This window comes from Poecilia reticulata, chromosome 4, assembly GCF_904066995.2.
Source record: "Poecilia reticulata chromosome 4, P_reticulata-male-v2, whole genome shotgun sequence".
Classification (NCBI taxonomy): Eukaryota; Metazoa; Chordata; class Actinopteri; order Cyprinodontiformes; family Poeciliidae; genus Poecilia; species Poecilia reticulata.
The window spans coordinates 16,676,467-16,696,658 of NC_088833.1; the positions used below are offsets into that span (position 1 = coordinate 16,676,467).

Below are 20,192 nucleotides of genomic sequence, written 5' to 3' on the forward strand. Positions count from 1 at the left end.
CATGATAAACTTTCACCCATCTCTACTAGTCAATCAACATCAACACTCATGATCACTTCTGCTGAAATTATGGCAAGACTGCAGAGAGGACATGTTGGACAAAATGGGTATGTTATGTGGAAAACCACTAGGAAATCCCTAAACATCAGATCAGACTACAATTATGACAACTAACCATACCATATAAATGGATATTGTGCTAGCATAGCAGCTCAACTGTTTCTGACCAACAACTTAACAGCCACTGCTAACCAGACTTTTGCCAGATAGAGTAGACAAACACTGATGCAACAAAATAAATAGCTATCGCCCTAACTATGGAACAACTACGCCTTAGAAACTGAAAACAACAATAATGTTTGTCTTTCATGGTGCTTTCCGACCCACGTAGGAGGTTCAAGCCCAGTTAGTATTTGGTGTTCAGGTTTTTGCAGTGCACCCGTTCCCCAGGCAAGCATTCACTTAGTTTATAATAACAGAACAACAAACTGGTATCTGCAAACAAATATGGACAAATCCTTGCAGAGGGAAGGCAAATGGTTAACGCATTGCTTCACTTTCTGTAGGCAGTCATGCCCGTGAAGGTCATGGCTTTAGCCAAATCACGGCAGTTCCTTTCCAACCCAACCCCCCTCGCTCTTCACTTGCTAGCTGTCCTTCCTTCTCAAAAAAGATTTTCTGTGAGTGTCGGTTTGAATTTGGGTGTATAAGTGTGTGTCTATCCGTGCGAACAAATCCCAGTAAGTGAAAGTATGTGCGTTTGCAGGCTTCCTGGAATGTGAGCATGAGTAAAAGGTCTGGCTGGGCTCAGGCGTGACTGATGAGCTGACATCGGACGAATAAAGCTCTGAAACTAAACACAACTCATGTCGCACTATCTGCATGCTCCCCGAGCAATTGTCTTCGCCATGTCCAGTACATGACAGTTTACATGGAAACACTGCAGTAATCTTATAAAGCTAAAGCCAATTTCCCACACTCTGTAAAAAACACTTTGCTCCACTTTAAGCTAACGTCTTTAGTGGTCTGTAACTAAACCCAGAAGACGGAGCTGAAGCAGCCAGGTTTTCAGTCCTGACAAACCCACTGACCTCGATGCTGTGATGCAGATCTGACTTTAAGCCATTACTTCATTACAGCAACATGTTGTTGGCTGCAAAATAATTGTCTGTCTCTATGCTTTATAGGCTGAGGGCCTTGTCTTTGAGTTATGTCTGTTTAATCAGAAGGTTCTACTCTTGTTGTACAGGAGGTAAGTACCATTACTTTATGGTTTTATGAAAAAATTTGAAACATTTAAACAACATGCCAACTTTTTAAAGGCCTAACTGTAACTAATTACACCAATGAAGCTTTGGATAATCAATGAGTTGTAGCTACAAATCAGTCTTTTTCTGGTGTGCTCATCATCAGTGACTGAATAACCAAAAACTTGAGTTCAACAACTCTTTCTAGTATGATAGTGTGTAAAGTTTACGTTCCAGTAACTGTGTGTGTTTTTGTGATATTACTCACTTCCTCCACCTCCACAGCTTGGAGAGAGCTGGCCGTTGGAACAGGTGCACATGTTGGGTCTGGAGCAGAACCCGTCGCCACATGAGTTCCTGCAAATTGCTTTTGAGGGAAAAAACAAAACAAAACAGGGAGAATGAAGGACAGTGAATTAAACTGGTTGTTTTGCTTTCCATTGTAGCCGTAATTATAGTTAATGTGGATTTTAGGGAACTTACGAACAATACACTGGTTGCCTCCCGAGAGCGTCTTCCAGCCTGGGCAGCAGTACGAGTGGAAGCGAGAGCCACACACATTGGGTCTATTGGGAGTGAAAAGGTGAGAGCAGATATATTTAGTGAACATCCTTATATATGTATGAGTTATTTGTTTATTATAAACCATTGTAGCACCAAACCACAATGAGGGAGAGGAAGGAAAACCAATGAGCCCATTTCATTTGTAAACTGGGAAAGAGTATCCATGCCTGGCTGCACAGTTTTCTGGAAACATTCCAACACATCCATCCAAAACTGTTGGGATTTTTTACTGGTTGGGTAACAGTAACTAACTCTGAACCAGTCTGACAGATGGAGGAGTCATCATGGCATACGGAGCCCTCGACTGGCCTGGCAAGTTGGCCACAACGTTTCCCTGAGAGGAAATGGCTAAACCACATCTAGAGATGACTGACTGAGCTCACACACACTCGCAAACACAGTTTGAGCTCTGGAGCTGTTTTACAACATCGTGTTTTTTTGCCATCTATTCATAATCACAGAACTATTTATATATCAGTTTGTTTGGAGGCAGAATAAGAACCCCAACATAGTGCTCTCAAACATTTTAATGAGCAGGATTTGACTTTGTGGTTGCTTGAGCGAAACACCCAGGCTCAGTAGAGCAGCTTAACAAACCGAATGCAGTCCAGTTATGTGGTGGCACTAAGTGGCTTTTAAAACCATGTAATGAAGGGGAATTGTGGTCATTTGATTTGGTGGTTCATCATTTGCCTTTGCTGACTAAGAACTGAAGAACAGCTGTATGGTAAATTAGGGCTCCTATGGTAAAGCAGTTTGCCGATCAGATCACATCTTTTGTGTGTACAGTTTCTGTCTCAGTATTGTCATTAATTATCTCCCCGAGGGAAGAATAAAATTTGTGAAGATTTAACATTTAAGTTTTTCAGAGATGAAACTAGTAAAGAAATAGGCAACGTAAAAAGATATCTATTGAATTATATTATAATTTCTACCTCTCCTTTAGATAGTTTAACACTGGACTGTTGCACGTAAACGTCTGGTCACATCTAAAGTGGAACAAAACTGTATAGAGTAACTTTTTTTAAAGAATCCCCATTTATCCTCTATGACTTTCACAGGCAGGTTTGAGCGGTTTTTGTACAAAAGTTGAAGGAAAGGGACATTGCTGAACATTTTATTCAACAAAACAGTAACATTTACTGATTGATTATTAAATCATCACTGATTTTTTCTTAAATCACAGTAAATATTTAAACCACATGTTCAAATATGTAAAATTTGTGCCATCTTTTAGACTTCATAACCCAGAATAAATGAGTTTTAAACTTTCATGCACTCCTTTATACTTTTTCACAGGTTCCTAACGGACAATTGATTGTCACAGGCTTAATCAACACATCTTTGTTTTTATACTTTTATTTCCTTTTTGTTTTGCTAATCGATGATATCCTCATTGATATCCTCTTTGCAGAATAAACTGTATTTTAGGGATGAACCTTATGTTGCTTTGTGTGACATATTTAGTATTATTCCATAACCCTTAATTATCTAAATAAATACAAACACGATACAATGATGTAATCTGAGCCACACATTTATATGTAGATGTTAGACAAATCCAGTGGAAATCACTCATTCCTCCATTTTTTCTGTCCATCTCTGACTTGCTCATATTAAAGACTAAAAACAGAGCAGATTGCAAATTCTTTTTTTATTTCTACACTTGTTGATTTATGGCATTAAAGAAAAGTGGCTGGTATCAGGATACACTCAGGTTTTTTTTTTTTTAGTTACAGTTTTCAATAGCTATTTTACAGAGATTCTAGAAAAAGTTTTCTTTCACAAAGTTGGTTTAAAAGTACATTTGAAAAGCTACAAGCAGCATGTCTAAAGAAACGGACGGAGGGTGGACTACCTTAGCACATAGCCTGACTAATTAATATGATCCTGTTGTGCTTTGCTAAAGAAAAGCAAAAAGGGTTTTCTGTGGAATGAAACTATTTTTCATGGCTGCTTTATTTTTTCTTATATCTACAAAGTCAAATTTAAAACCAGTAAATTCATCCATTAACTATGCTTGCTTGTCCTTTTAAGGATTTCATGAATCAAATAAATCCCATATGTCAAGATTATTATAACAATAAGAATGCATATGTCAGAATATTTTCTCTGCAGGAGAAAAAGATTTTACTTTTTGCTTATCAAGCAAAAAGCTTTTGCTCTTTCATTGCTGTTTTAAGTAAAATAAATTACACCAGTTATGGATTTTGTGGAATTATAGTATTTTCATCCAGGATTATAATAAGAATTTCATACAGAACCATCCCAAATTTAACTGTAAGCATACACACACACAGGAAAAGGGAAGCAAAGAAAAGTGGATTTTTTTTTTGTCTTTATCACATTTGACAAGACATACTGTAAACTCAGGCTTTGCTCCAATCTTCAGGAGAATAGTGACACTATCCTGGAAGAGATTGCAGTGACTACATATAATTTTCTGCTTTGGGGCTGACTGTCTGCCAATTCTTTGCAAATTAGTGCCAAGAAGGGCAAAGTTTAAAAAAAAAAAAACATAGGCAGCTGCACCAAAAGCAGGACTTTATCAGATTTTTAACTCAACATTCAAGTGATCTTATCAAACAATGGATTTTTTTTTTCTCTCTGTTTTGGCAGGAAACTAGTAACAAGAAGGGGGGGGAACACAGTTTCCTATGTTACACACTTTTTCTCGCTCATTCTAACAAGAAGACAGTCAATCACTGGTGGATTAAAGCAGCCCAGAAAGTCATTAAGCCAGCCTGAGGTCTGATCAAATACCACCCCAGAGTGGACTTATGCCAGCCTGCAGCCTTCTGTGAGAGCCAATAAATCAGAGTCAGTAAGTATCAGACCCAGAGCTCCCAGAGAAACACCAGGGAATACGTTCTTTCAGCCAGCAAATAAACACTGCAGCTGAGCTCAAGGCCAGAATAATGACCATCATTAAACCAACCTCTCTCCATATCCCACACACAGAACCTGAGAAACCCAAACTGAGCTGCTGATAGCCCTCCGTGTGTGCGCAACCCTCAGATGAAAGTACGAGCATGGGTTTGCAGAGGTTATGGTTAGCTGGGGAGAACAAGCCACATAAAAATTCAACAACTCCTGTCAAAGAAAACCTTGGCATATATTAAACAAAGCAGAACAAACAGCCAAAACACTTATTCATTACAAATGAGATTCCCACTCCCTCAGGTCTTCTGGTCAGACGAAACAGGCTCACGTGTAGATGACTAATCTCGCTCGGTTCTGAAGAAATGCTGATCATTTTCCGGCAATAACTCACACAGAAACTGAGAGTAAATTTATCGCATCGATCCTGTGTGCTTTGGCTCAGCGCAGCAGTTCATGGGCGGTTCTGTCCGGTTAATTGGAGTAACATTAAGCAAATGTAAAAAAAAGGATCGAAGATTTAGAGCTTCTCTTTGAATATTTCTGATTGATCGTGCCCATAGTAACATTATTTATTTTCACATTTTGTAATGTAACACTGGTTTCAATGTACTTTGCAGGAATCTTGTGCGAACAATAGCACCAATAAGAGCATAATTGTGATGCAGAAGAAAAACAAGACAGGGGTTTCAAAGTTGTTTACAAATAAAAATTGCTGTGGTGTGCATTTGCATTCAGTCTCACTGAATTTATACTTTGTAGAACCATTTGTTATGACAATTGCAGCTGCAAGTAATTTTGCGGTTTGTCTCTACCAGCTTTGCACATCTAGAAACTGACATTTTTTAACCATTCTTCCCAATAAAAAAAACCAAAGCCAGGCTCAAGGAGTCTGAATTAAAAGCATCTAAAACAGTCATTTTTAAGGCTCCTCATAGATTCTCGATTAGATTTAGTCCTGGACTTCGGCTTGACTATTGCAAAATCAGGTTGCACTTGCGACCAAATTGGTCCCTCTTTAGAGCTCTGCATAGTTTAGCAGGTAAAACTTCTGTCAGGTGGTTATAAACAGAAAAATAACTAAATAGAAAAGTTTATCCCTAATTCAAAAATATTTTTGCTTTTGATTTATGTCTAAGTCCAGAAAGAAGACTTTACATGTAACACTGACCGATGGCCCTTTTGGTTTATAAAATGAGTTTGATGAGACATCTTACCTTCAGTGAACATACAAAAACTCCCCATGAAAATCTGCACAGTCAACAAAAAGTAAAACTTTTAACTACGTTTAGCTTAGTTCACCTTAAAGGGGCAGTATACAAAATGTACTCTTTTGAGCTTTACGTCATGTTATAACATTATTTTCTCACTGAAAACTTGCCTGGAATGTTGCTTTGATTGTTTCATGCTTCATTCCATGAAACAATCCTGGAACGATTTAATTCTCAAATGAGACTAAATCAATTGAGAATGATTGAATCTCCCCTGGTGTAACCAATCACTGCCTTTTCAAAGAACTTCCTGCTTGGAGTTAAAGTCCCCAGCCAAGCTTCCGCTTCAGACTTCAACTTCAACTCCCCCACTCAGCTCCTTCAGACTAGTGGCAGCAGCAATAGACAAACACTTGGTGTAACTGAGCTGAGCTCATTAAACAAGCTACTTCTCAGTGAGATGCCAGTAAAACTGTTTTCAAACCATTAGTAGGGGAATGTTGTCCTGATGACTTGCTGAAAGCGGGGTGTCGGAAAGAGTAGCGGCTTCTTAAAGAGACAGATTTCAATTTCTTTTAAGTTATGTTTGATATGTACACCATTTTTAGAGCACTACTTAATTGTGTTATAAAATGGCTATGTGTGTCTGGAATATATATGATAATGTCCCTTTATAGGATAAGAAGTCAGAACAAAAACATAACATTTTAAGACTTGTGTCGAAGATCCCATTGCCTTGCATTCATTCATACAGTTCCTGCTCTCTTCTACTTTCAGAGCGCTTTGTCACCTACAGCCGCGAAACAAATGCCCCTTTTCATATCCCTCACTGGTGATACAAATACCTCATTTCCTGTGGCTTGGCACTGGGGGAAGCCTGAGCTGGGACAGATGGGATACTGATTAGAATAACTGATGGGGACGCTGAAAAATAGCTTCAAAAAAACATCCTTTGTTTTCCAAGGAAATGTGAACTTTTTGCTGTTTTGACGTGTTTTCTGCTACCACTCCGATTAAGGCTGGCTCGCAAACTGAAAGAGTTGGACGTGAAAAGAAACAGAGAGGTTGGAGGAGAAAGCAGGTAGTGAGAGGTGATCCCGGTTTCTAGCAAGTATTTCCCACACATAAAATAACAAATATTTGAAATATATATCCACATGTATCCCCAAGTCCGCCTTTCAAATCAATGTGAAACACCTGATACTGTAATATTACCAAACCGCAGTGCAGAACAACCCAATACTTTTCATACACTCACAGGAATATGGGGAATACTTTTTACTCATCAGGGGGTGCTGCCTATATGAATCTCTTCTTTTCTCTCTTTTCCCATGAAAATGTTTATTTGCAGTGACTATATATGTGGAGGTTTCAGTACGTAAAGCAGTCTGTTAAGGTTGTATTGTTTATGAGAAAATGGTCCAGAAGTAATCAGCAGCATATGAGAGCAGACTATGAGTTTAAGACGAGGTCGGTTTGAGTCCAAAAAGAAAAACAGCCATAAAAAAATTCAGATAGCCAAGAGGAAAAAAAAAATCTCCTGCTAGTTTAGTGCTTTATTGGAAATGTGAGATTTGAAAAAGGCAACAACTTTTACCCTTTCAAGGTGTCCTGCCCACGGCGCCGGACTCGCTGTGCTTCCCTCTGGTCCACGCTCCCGGTGAAGCGGCTAGCTTGGTAAGGTCCATTTCCGGTTTGAGCACCAGTCACCTGCATGGCGCTGAGACACACTGCGGCCCATCCCAGCAGCATCTGAGCCAGCTTCCCTGATCCCATTGGTCGGTCTGGCTATATCCCCCCTGCTGGCGCTCCTCCTGCTTTGCTAAGGCTCTCTTTCTGTATGATGTAGATGCAGGAACCAAATTTACATCCAGACTGGGCCTGGCGTTGACTCCTGGGCAGGGGCTGGAAAGAAAGAGGAAGAATAATGAGACATGTCAGACGTGTTAAACATACACTTTGTGGTCCAGGAGTTCAACTCTTGTTAAAGAAAAAACTTTTAAAGCGATCAAATTTGTCCCCACTGTCAAATAAACTCTCATACCAGCTTTTTGAAGACAGGTTTATAGCAGGTAATAAGTGATAAGATATAATATTACCTATTTCTTGTGGCAAATTATCTGTAAAATGAGGCTTTAAGGACTAATTTTGGTAGTAAAACGTGATGATACATCAAGTGTACAAATGTCTCAGTTGGTAAAAACTTAAGCTAAAGTTAACTATGTCAAAGGTAAAATTCCTCCTTTCTGAAAACCTAAATACTTAAGCTTTTTTCAATTGCCAAGCTAACACATACCTAAATGACAAGAAGCTTAAACATAATCCACCTACCTAAAGCAAACACACTTTGCTTTATGTTTCTTTTTGTTTTCACCGTCATGATCCAGGAGTGTTTAGGTTTTGGTTTGTTTGGTTTGGACATTTTCACTAAAAACCTTGCCATATTCTGATGCGTTTCATGTGCTCATTATTGTTCAAATGGTCTTGCCATATAAATTAATTCCTTTGCTTTTAGTTTATGCTTGGGTTCTGTTTCTTGTATTTTATTTGTATTTTTATTTCTCTTAGATTATTTATCAAGCTTGTCCCTTTGGTTTGCGATCAGTTAAGTCCCCACTCAGCCACTTCTGTGATCATTTTCCATCTTGCCTTTAACTGTTTGTCTTTTCCCCCAGCTGCACCCTAAAAGTGACCAACCACCTGCATCTCGTCAACAATCAACTCCTCTGTTTCAGTTTTTTTTTAGATCATGAAGTCAACCTATTTACCCTATAATTTATCCATTCATTTTATCAACGAAACAGCAGTTTCCAAGAGTTTTAATAAACTGATCTTATGTCAGGTTTTTTTTTTTTTTTTTTTGGATTGGTTTGAGTTATTTATTTGAAATGGGAAAGTCCAGATCAGCTGACCCACACCTAAAACAAGCATATGTGTCAGATTTAGCTGGTTTCCATCTGCAGTCTCAAGTTGATGGGACATTTAAAAGTAATATCAGTCAGCCAAACCACACAAGACAAAAACACAAACAAAAACACTTTTATCTGCCCAATCATTGTACCAAAGATTTAAAGTCTTATTCTCATTTCTCAGATGCAGCTGCCAGGGGACTTGCCAACCAATTCTGTTTCTGGCTTAATTTACTTCATACTGATGAAATATTTGTAAATTTTATTTTAACTCTTACATTTAAGTGTTATTGTTGAGTGTTATGAGAATTAGTCTAGCTGATTTTTTTTTTAAGAAGTTGCTTATAAAGTTTGTTTTACTGAAGCCACTGTATGGAGGTGAAAAGCAAGAAAGCAGAAGTTGAAACATCACAGACTAAAATATTAGCTACATGCTTTTATCAGAATGAAATGACCTCAAGCTGCCCAAATGTAAGCAGACGTGCTCACATTTACCGAGTCATTAAATTAGTTTTTTGATTTTTCTTTTAAGATCCATAAAAAAAATCAAAGCAGGAGACATCCATTCAAAACACATGCCTTGTTTACAAGAGGAAAAGCAGACAACATTGGCCTTTATCTAAACAATATGGTGGTAAAGAAGCAGATGAAAGGCTGCCAACATGATGAAGAAAAGCTGGACCCGTATTCCCGCAGAATCTTAAGATTCTATGAAGTCATTTTAGGAAAATTCTTAGATTTTCTGGAATTCTACAATTTTTCTAAGAATTTTACCTCAGTAAGACAAACTATTCGCAAAGGATCTCAGGCCTCAAGAGAGCTCCTAAAATAACAAAATATTAGCAGTGAGGAGGACTTTTTCTGAGCCTAATAATGTCTTAACCCTTGTGCGTGCGAGGACTGAAGCAAATGATACAAGTTTTACGTGTGTGGGTTCGGTTGGACCCCATTTGTAGACAGAGAAGATGGCAGAGAGACCAACAGAAAAAAGATGCTCTCCATAAAATGTTGCAGCTGTGTCAACAGCAGGCACTGCATGTTGATGATGTGTGGCATTTAATTCAATTTTGCATAGTTTCATCATCATGACACATTTTCTTAATGCAGTCTACATTGTATGAAGTTACTTTCTATCAACTGATTACTGGAGTGTATTTGTTTGTTTGTTTGTTTGTGAGTGTGCGTGTGTGTGCGTCTTATTTTGCTTTGTGTATCAACCTGGAAAAACTAGATCTCAGAGCAATGTCCAAGAGAGTCCAAATGCTCATCTTAGGCCAGAAAACCTGGGTGATTCCTGAAAACGTGTTTCCTCCTGATTCTATCATTTCTTCTAATTGTGCATCATTATGCATGGGTGTCGCAACAGTGTTGAGATGTTTACAACAATCCTTGTTGATATTTCACAAGCATAAATCACACTGCATTTCTGATGGACCTTTAATTATCCCACCAATTCCCCTCCTCACCATCTGTGTCGCCATCACCCCCCCATCTCTACCACAAGCGCTTACAGTGCGCATGGGTCAGAGTTGGTGTGAGGACCACACAGTTTCCTGTCAGGTTTGTATTTCTTGTTACAACATTTATATAAAAAGTAACATGCTCAACCCTAAAGCCACTTTTGCTGCAAACACAAACTTTATAAATGAGGCCCCAGGACATATGGAACAATGTTCTTTAGACAAAAAAAGTCTAAAAGTGAATTATTTGAACACCAGATCAGAGGTAATGTTTGGCATAAACTAGAGGAAAAAAACTGACTATAAAGTATGATGGTTTGGGGATGCTTTACTTCAACACGACCTGACCGGCTTACCATCGTACAATCCACTATGAATTTGAGTGCTTGAGAAAAATAAGAAACATCTGTTATATAAATTTTTTAAAAGAGCAGATCTTGACCCAACACATACCAGTAAATCCACTACAGACTGGATCCAAGAAATGGAAAATTCAGGGCCAAGTCAAAGGTCAAATCTTGATCTCATTGTGATGTTGTGGAGTGACTTGAACTGAGCTGAACATGGCAGAGACCCCTCAAATATCTCACAGCTGAAAGTGAGGAGTTTGTCAAGTCTATCTCAGGTTAATCCTGAGACTGGCAGCTGACTATAAGAAGCATCTCATTGATCTTACATCAGCCAAAGTGATCAGCACCAGCTAGAAGACATCAGTTTTATAATATCTTGGTTACTGAGTAAAACAATGTTCACTTTTAAATCACTTTCTTTTCAAGAGATAAGTAAAATATAATATAAGAACTGGACACATGAACATTTCTTAATAAATAAATGAATGTCCACATTTTTTTTTTGCATGACTGCATTTTGATTGATCATTAATCAACACTTCAGAGGCTAATAAAAATCAGAGTTTTATTTACTTAGACATCAGTAAAGAGCTTACTAAAATCCAGGTTATTTCATAAGCTTACATGACTTTTTGTTGGTTTCCGTGTCTATTTCCAGTGGTCTAAATGAGTGAATTTTTTTTTTTTTTTAATTTTATTTTTTTTATTATGTTGTGTTTTAATGTACAGCACTTTGTATCAGCTGTGGTTGTTTTAAAGTGCTTTATAAATAAAGTTGGTTTGGTTTGGTTTGGTTTGGTTTGAATGGCATCTCATCCAGGCTAGACATCAATGATTAAAATAATAATAGAAGTTATAAAATTTTTGTCTAAGTGAACACACTGGAAGAGGAAAGGGGCGAAATGGCAACATAGAGTATAAATTGAGAAATTGTTTCTCCGATGGGAGAACAAAACCAGTCAAAGTTCAAAGCTCAAATCAAAACAAAAGTTTTGATTTGAGCTGAATTCTGGGAAAATATCTAGTCTACATATGTCAACTTGTCCTATTTCCTAGGATTAAATAAAAATAAATACTGGCCAAAGACAAAGTAGTCATGGAACAGATGTTCTTGGATGTCTTGCTGAGAAAGAGCCATTCATGTTCTCCCAAATAACAAGCATGTTTTTGAACTGTGGGGAAAAACCAGCAAACCAGAAGAAAAGCCACAATTGTAACAGAAGAATCTGTCAATTCTAACCAAAAAAAAAATCCTGTGGAACTGATATTTGAGCTCGAAGCATTCTTGCTATGAGACTAGAGGGCTAACCGCGACACCACCATGTTAATTCTCAGTTTTTATTGTTAAACACAAATAGCCGAGATATATATATAGCGCAAGAGAGCAGAACGGTAACCAACAGTAAAAAAGTAAAATAACTTTGTGGTGTGTTCCAGTTTGCGTTTCCCCTGAAACCAATACGATTTTTTGTTTTTCTTTGTTTTAATCTGTTTCAATAAAACAGCTTTAGGCTGCAAAAAGACAAAAAGTCATTTGGTTATAAAAACATATTAGGCAGTAAAAAACTCAGACAAAGAAACATTACTACTGCCTCCCGATTATTGATGACATCACGGTTTTAAAATCTGTAACAGTCTGAAGATAATGAAGAGTCCCTTATTCTAACCATATTAAGAGTATAAATGGATTTAAACTAGAATGTAGGCTGAAACAAATCTTCATTTATGGCCAGACAGAAATGATTGGGAGCAGGGGAATGTCTTAATAAGTATCACATTCTAGCAGTAAACCACTGGAGTCACTTCCTTCAGTCAAACCAGTAAATAATTCTCTACATCAGTTCTTCACCAGCTGCCATCATCCTTAATTTAAAATTACATCCCATTATTGCTGCTGTGCGGATCACTTTTTTATCAGAATTACAATTCAAGAGGTGCATGAAAGCATTCTAAAAATGGAAAACTTCAACGTAAGTTTCACTTAAGATTCCTAAATTGCATAACGACGGGTCCAGAGTTTGTATTTAGGAGAGTCTCCTCAAGTCCGCAGAGTGTTGGATCTCCTCTCTATCTGGAATAATGCATCGTTAGTCAATCAAGAATTGTTGGACTGCAAAGACTTGATTCCGACCTCCGTTAAACTACATGCATTTTGCTTGTTTCTATTTTTACATTTTATGGACTGCCATAAAATGTGTCCTTGCTAAACAGTCGATTCTGAGCACAGTTCAGTGTGCCCCATCTATTAAAGGACATTTGCCAAGTTGCTAAATCTGTCCAACAGACTTTTCTCTCTTAAAATGTACTTTTACAGTTAAAAATTTGGGCCCCAAATATCTTTAAAACAATAAAAAATGTATTCAAGTCATGCTATTCCCATTACCTCCTCAAAGTTTCGGTATAATCAGTCTATTAAGTTATTTATATTTTAAGGTTTACTAACTGAAAATTATGGAAAGCGGGGAGCTAAATGCAGAGCCAGAGAGATTAACTGGGGCGAAGATGATGAGCAATTTGTGGTAAAGTCAACAGATAAGATTATTTTTCTGTCCACCGACGTTTGTTTAGGATGAGGGTTTGCTTTAAAGTAACGCAACCACCTGAGTTTTTGTAGATAACTTTTTAACAAGAGCCATTAAATGGTTAAATTGATTCTATTGTATAATATTGTAATTGGGTTAATATGACTTTATTTGGATGAATCTAGCTGGAATCTAGTAAACTGGATGCATCTGAATGGAATATGAACCATACTGGATTTTACATGGACTTGAGCTGCTTCTCCTGTGTTAGGTAAATATATATATCAGTTGTCATCAGGCACTATATAAATAAAACCAACTTCATTTATCTTAATTTCTAACCAACAGCAATGAAAAGTATATTTGAGAACCCAATGTACTGAGTTACAATTAGAGTTTATGTGCTGCATAAAGCCTGAGTTTCTGGATGTATTTCTAGTCTATGTAACAAACCAACACATTGAAGAAAACAATGGAGTGGAGTGAAAATGCAGGGTTGGGTTTTAACCTTTTTCGCTTACATTTCTATTCAGTTCCCCTCTGTCAAGACCTCGAAGGACCACGTTTTGCTGTAATAACATCTGAGCATTTTCTTTCAGCTTTGAAAATCTACACCCTAATTCTTTTCAAATTAGCTCAAGTTCATTCAGACTAGCTTGAGATCAAATGCTTCAAAGTCTGGCTACAGATTCATATTTGGATTTAGGTCTAAACTTTGACTGGGCCACTCTAATGTATTCAGATGTTTTACTCTAAACCACTCCCTGATGCTCTGGCTGTGGGTTTAGAGAGTCATCGTCATGTTGGAAAGTGAACCTCTGCTACAGTCAAATATTTTTCAGACTTTCTTCCAGTATTAGAATTAGTTTTATCATTCCATCAACTAAACCCAAATTCTCTTTTCCAGCTAAATAAAAGCATCCCCATATCATGATGCCACCACCGCCATGTTTCATTGTGTTACTTGTTCAAATTGTTAGTTTTCTGTCACACACAATGTTTTCCCGGGTGTCAAAAAGAGCCATTTCGTTCTCATCTGGCTCAGATCTTTATTGACTATAAAAGCCTTATCACCATCTTTAGTCTATTCCATTATTTTTGATCCAAAGCTTCACAAACTGAAAACAGTTGAAATCAGGAAAGCAAATTGTTGGACTGGACCCAAACAAGCCTTTTATTTGTCCACTAAAGCCTGTAAACGTATTGTTTTACAACCCTAACTAAACTGCATTATGTCTTAAATTTTAACATCTTACATTAAAATGAAAGACATTATGGGTCCAGCTGCACTGGAAGCCATGAAGTTTTTTTTCCTCTTTCCTGCCTCGACATTCAACTGCAGTTTTAGCAGCACAATGTGGGCCCCTGATGATATACAACCTCAGCACATCCAAACTCCATCCCCCCCCAATCAGGAGCCTATACCACATATGTGGCTGGACTAAAGCACAGCGCCCAGATTTGCAAGGCATTTTATAGTAAAGCATGAAAAATTAGAAGTGCCCATAATTAGAATTCAGATTTCTGCAGTAATTCAATAATACTTAATAAATGTAAGTCGAAATCAAAACTTCGAGGTGGTCTGTGCTGCCTCTCCTAATGCTTCCTCTACAAGTGAAAGTTATCTCTAAATCCCCTCAAATCTGAGACAAATGCTTCAGCTTGCAGTCAGGACGTTATACGGAGGCGGGATCAGCGCCGAACAAAAGAAATGCATGATCAATGACCCGACTGAGGAGAACTACTGTCAAATTAAGGCAGGGAAAGGACCCGTCCTTAATGAGCATTGTTGCAGCAAAGCTATTTTCTCTGTGCATCTCCCAACATTTAATGTTGGATCAGTGGTTCGGCTGCATGAGATGCAGACAACCTCAAACAAAAAATCAGGGAGAGATAAACGAATCATCTGCTACACACACACACACAAAAAAACTTTTTTAGTCAGAAAAAGTTTCTGCTGCAGAAAGCTGACAGGAAATTATACAAAATAATCTGAGAATGCCAGCCGAACTCCATGAATGAAGAAAGGCGCAACATCCTCTCCAACTCAATAAAACACAAGATATTCCCACACAGAAGAAAATGTCTGAAAAAAATCCTTGAAAGATAGCCATGAAACTAAAAGCAAAAATGTGATATATATTTAAGCAGCAGAACTGTGAACGCGTTATCTACGCATTTTTAAAGCAAGCAATAAAAAAGTATAACTCGCGGGCGTCAAACATTAAACTTTCCGCAGCTTCTGCGCATCCTAATCTGGTTCTTTGGTCCTAATCTTGAAAGCAGTCGTGCGTGAGCGGATAATCGCCACAAAACAACGGGGTTCCTGAAACAAAGGTCTCAATCAAAGCCCTTTCACATTCAAATGGTAAGATTAATAAACAAACCAATACCTTGCAACAGTTCGGAGTGGCTCAGCGTCGAGGAGCCCGGCAATTTGAGACGGGATATGAGCCCCACAGTGGAATATTGAACTGTGGGGCTTGTGAGGGGAAAAGGCAAAAAAAAAAAAAAAAAAAAAAAGTGAAGGAATTGCCCGGTTTCTACGAGGGGAGGGGACACAGAGCGAGACAGAGGCAGAGGAGGGGGGTAGTAAAGGACTGCAGGACAAACCCACATTCCTCAAGACTCCTGGAGTTGTTATAACAAGGGGCCAAGCAGAGAAGCCCACTGTGGCTGACATGGCTTCACTATCATCTGGCTGGAGGGAAAGGGGAAAAAAACCCTCACCTTTAGGCGAAACGAGTGATGAGATAACATTGTGGTAATGTAAATAACCTTCAGGTCATATCAATTATCACTAAAGCATAGGAATTAAGGCTCAATTTTAGTGCATGGTTGATTTTGTTCAGTTGGTAGGAGTGTAAATCCTAATTGCACAGTTAAATGTGTTTTCTCTTGTTCAAACATTCCTCCTGTTTACTGCCTGGACCCTGCAGTGATTGGACTGACACGTCCTTGTGCTTTGTTACTCTACAGCTGATAGGAAGCTAGCATTGAGAAAGTGGCCATCTGGGTGGTATATGAGAGAAGACAGCTGGGCACATCTCAGGTCCTGCTGCAAGTCTAGAAGAGTGGAAAGCTCCAGATTAAAAATGACATCTCCTCTCATTGCTGGCTGTCCTCCCTTCCAGAACAGGGGCTGAATATTGTAGAACAGCTAGAACAAGCTGGAGCTTTGCAATGTGTCAGAAAGCTAACCTATCATGATAATGAAACATGGCATAACGTGAGCAGCAATATGGAGATGGTCAGAAGAAAGGTGAAATGTTAAAGAGACTTACTTTCCAACAGAACCATTGTTCCAAATATACAACCAGAGCTCCATTAGACTGGTTTGGGTCATGTGTAATGGTTTTGCATGGTTGTGTGTGTGTGTGTGTGTGTGTGTGTGTGTGTGTGTGTGTGCGTGTGTGTGTGTGTGTGTGTGTGTGTGTGTGTGTGCGTGCGTGCGTGCGTGCGTGCGTGCGTGTGCGTGCGTGCGTGTGTGTGTGCGTGCGTGTGTGTGTGCGTGTGTGTGCGTGTGTGTGTGTGTGTGTGTGTGAACAGCTTTCACACGAATCTAATTGAGAACCTTTGGAGATATTTGTTACTTACAAGCACTCTCCGTCCAGTCTGAGTGCACTGTTTTGTACAACAATTTAAGTATCCATATTTTTAAATGACTCAGTTTATTTATTTTTACTCTGGGTATTTTTGTGAATGATTGACATAATCATAAAAATGTGCAGATTTAATGTATGTTTAAACTATGTAGGTGGTGGTTCTGATCCCATATTGGGCCAGAATGAAATAATGTAACAGATTATGACCTGTAATTAAATTAAAATAACTATGAAAACTCTTGTTGGTGGATGTCACGTAATCACATGTGTTAGTAGACCTTTACCATCTCACTGACCCAAATTGTGAACACTACTTCTTTGGATTATTGTGCTGATTTTAAAGCAAAAAATATGATTTAGCATGTTTTGTTTTGTTTTTTTTACATGAAATTAGAATAAACTTTGATTGTTTAAGATCCATAAGGATTACCAAAATTATATATATATATTCTAAATGTTACAAAAATGAGTGGATTTGTCTAGTTTTTACTTTGTGTTAGTTTCTTCAGGATCAGAAATTGGATTTCCTCAGTATATGACAGAGTTGCCTTTTGAACTCCTTGACCTGGATCAGCCGTTTTCAATTTCCATCCAGAATCTTCTCACAATAGTTTGCTGGAGTTATGGCCCACTCCTCCTGATAAAACTGGTGTAACTTTGGCATGTTTGTGCACTGCGTTACTCACACACACCTTCCTGCTCTATCTACAAATTCTCCAGAGATCAGGCCTTTGTAATGTAATCCAAAACATTAGCTCTGTTGTCCTGAAGTCACTTTGTAACTAATGGTAAACTTTAAGGTAATATCCTAATTTCTCTAAACTTTAACTTTCTGGCACATCATGAGATGCTGCTTCAGTATGTTCACTTCATGCTCTTTCCTTATATTTTTTTAATCTATTTTGTAAAATGTTTCAGTCCAAAACATAACGCTTTCATCGCCATGATTCAGTTTGAAAGGTGTTCTCAGGCTTGCAATGTTCATCATTTTCCTCCAAATCACAGTAACTACATCCAAACAATTTAACCTGAGTCTATAAAAATTAAGTCTTTTTCATTTCACTCCCTTACCAGCTTCAGCAGCTTATCTTCTACTTTTGTTTTGTAGTCGATTCCAGCATTTCAAAACATGTTTTTCATTATACTTTTGCATAAGTATTTGAAGAGATTAATGTGACGCGTTTATTTTGTCATGTTGGTCTGATTTAACGTCACAGTGAGACGTAAAATGTCTGAAAAAATGGTTTAGACCGAAGGTAATGTTTTTTTCTCAGTTTAGCTGTCAATACTGGTATAGGTTAAAGTCCCACTAAGGCTCATGGGAAAGGATCAGGACCCAATTTCTTAATTTATTTATTTTTTTAATAAACCGGTTCTAGAGAGAAAATTTTGATCTTATGTATTCACATAGAAAAGCAAAAGTGACTCTTTTGTAAAAACAACTACATTTTTTCCCTACATTTTCCCAACTTCTAACCTGACCTAAAAAGATAAACCCATCAAACACAACAGCAACAGAAATGCAACATGTTCGTCTTCCTGTTTAGACATGAAATGCAGAACAAGCTCAACTTTATTGTCAATACACATATAAAGCTCCACTTGCTATTTGCCATTCTTGTTTTTTTGTCATCTTTACCTATAACCCAGTGTTGAGGCTTTTTGTGCCCCATACTCCATGGTTAGTGCCATATTAGCGAGAGTGAAAATGACATATTTGGTCTGTTCTGATTCCGTTTCGAAAATATCCCAGGGGTTTTTGAAAACAACAACCCATAAAAACTTTGCAGCGGAAATGATAAAATGACTTTGTCAGTCTGAGCATTAAGTTGTAGTTTTTTCCTGGATTACTAATCCACTGTCTGTTCCAAGTCCCTGCAGCAATTTGCCACCTAAGCAGAGACAACAGGGTAGAAAAAAGTTGGTGTGAGTGTTTCCTGTGAGTTTGCTTTCTGTTCTCTTAAAGCTACAACATTAATCACTTTGAGTGTGGTCTTTTGGAAAGCTTGGCGTCTCTTTTGCCTACATGGTCATTGCTTGAGGCTGTGTTGCCTTCCTTTGCTATCCTTCCAGTCTCTTTTTTTTTTTTTTTTGATATTTTGCATGTGCTTGAAGAATGCTGCTGTCTTTGTTGAGTCTGCATGTCTTCCTTTTCTGTGTTTGTACTTACTGTTTGTCTGTGTGGGTGTGTTTGTCATTTTTTTGCTGGTTGTATTTCTTTGGGTGGTTGTCTTCTCTATGCCTTTTGTTCACTTACATCATTTCATTGTTATGTCTCTGAGCAGTCCTCTGCAAATCTTCACTGGGGATTAGTCTCAGTTTGCTTTTGCTTTAGGTTTGTTGTAGTATTTTTCCATGATGTTTGGTTTCAATTTTTGTGTGTTTAATGGTTAGATAGCACTTCACGGGGAAAAAAACTATGCAATGTGACTCCCTCTTTACAGAAATGAATATAAGTTAAAAATAAAATTATTTTTACTGTGTAAGAAGCAAACAGTACTCTGATGCAGAACGTTTCACTGTGTCTGTTTTCCCTTTTGTTCTGCCATGCGTGACAAACTTCACTGAGTCCTAAAGGAACCTGTAAACAAACGCTGGTGTTCAGGACAAGGAGACCATGTTTGCCACCACAATCTCCTTGGAGGAGGATGATTTGAGTCATTATACGAGGGTACGTCTCCTGCCTTTTCACACGGGGACTAACAGACAGGGTAATAAATACTTTTTTTAACACCATCAGGCATTAGGTAGATCAGAAGGAAGCTGCATGGATATCCCTTATTTCATTTCCTGTGATGTGCCCTAATAAGCTTTTAAGAGAATGAGAAGTTCTGTTGTTAAATCTGTACTTTGTTTTCATTAAATGATGGAAATTGCAACCATGTGTGTGATGCTTTTGTTTTTGATCTTTGATCTGAATGTATCAAAATCAATCCATTATTCAGTTTCCCTGAGATGAAATTACCTTCATTTCTGCCTTGATTCTCACAAGATATTCTTTGATGGATAAAGCTTTAGGTTATTTTTGGGAAACATGATTCAAATGATTTTAGAAGTTTTGAGTTTTGTTTTGCTGATTTTGTGCTTTGAAATGATTTGAGCACACCACCTCACTATAGCTGACAATTTTTTACCATTCTCACCTCATCCTATTTCAGAATTTGTTGCAGCGGGGATCATACAGTCTGCTGTGGAGCCGTAACATGGAGCAAAGTCATGCAGAATGATTTGTGGTGAGCTGCATGAGTTCTTGTGGAGTCCCACATTGATACCATGATAAACTAGCATGAATAACAAGAAAGAAGTAGATCCCATTTAATCCAAAGCCCTTTAGGATTGTGTGTGTGTATATGTCTTTTTTTCTCCTCCATATCCCTCCAAGCAGTTCCTCCCTCCCACCTCTAAACAGAACCACATTTCGCCATGCATTCATCGAGCTTTTGA

The 20,192-nt window shown here is 38.0% G+C and overlaps 1 protein-coding gene across 1 annotated transcript in view; it reads right to left on the reverse strand.

The window, feature by feature from the left end:
- Positions 1-15,650, reverse strand: part of fbn3 (fibrillin 3) — a 71,968-nt gene extending 56,318 nt beyond the window's left edge. Inside the window, exons 1-4 of the mRNA XM_008407965.3 lie at positions 15,537-15,650; positions 7,500-7,807; positions 1,731-1,813; positions 1,516-1,614 (exon numbers count right to left, since the gene is read on the reverse strand). Of these exons, the coding sequence (XP_008406187.2) occupies positions 1,516-1,614; positions 1,731-1,813; positions 7,500-7,678 (361 nt within the window). The 5' untranslated portion in view covers positions 7,679-7,807; positions 15,537-15,650. The remainder of the gene's footprint in view (positions 1-1,515; positions 1,615-1,730; positions 1,814-7,499; positions 7,808-15,536) is intronic.
- Positions 15,651-20,192: the final 4,542 nt, after the last annotated feature.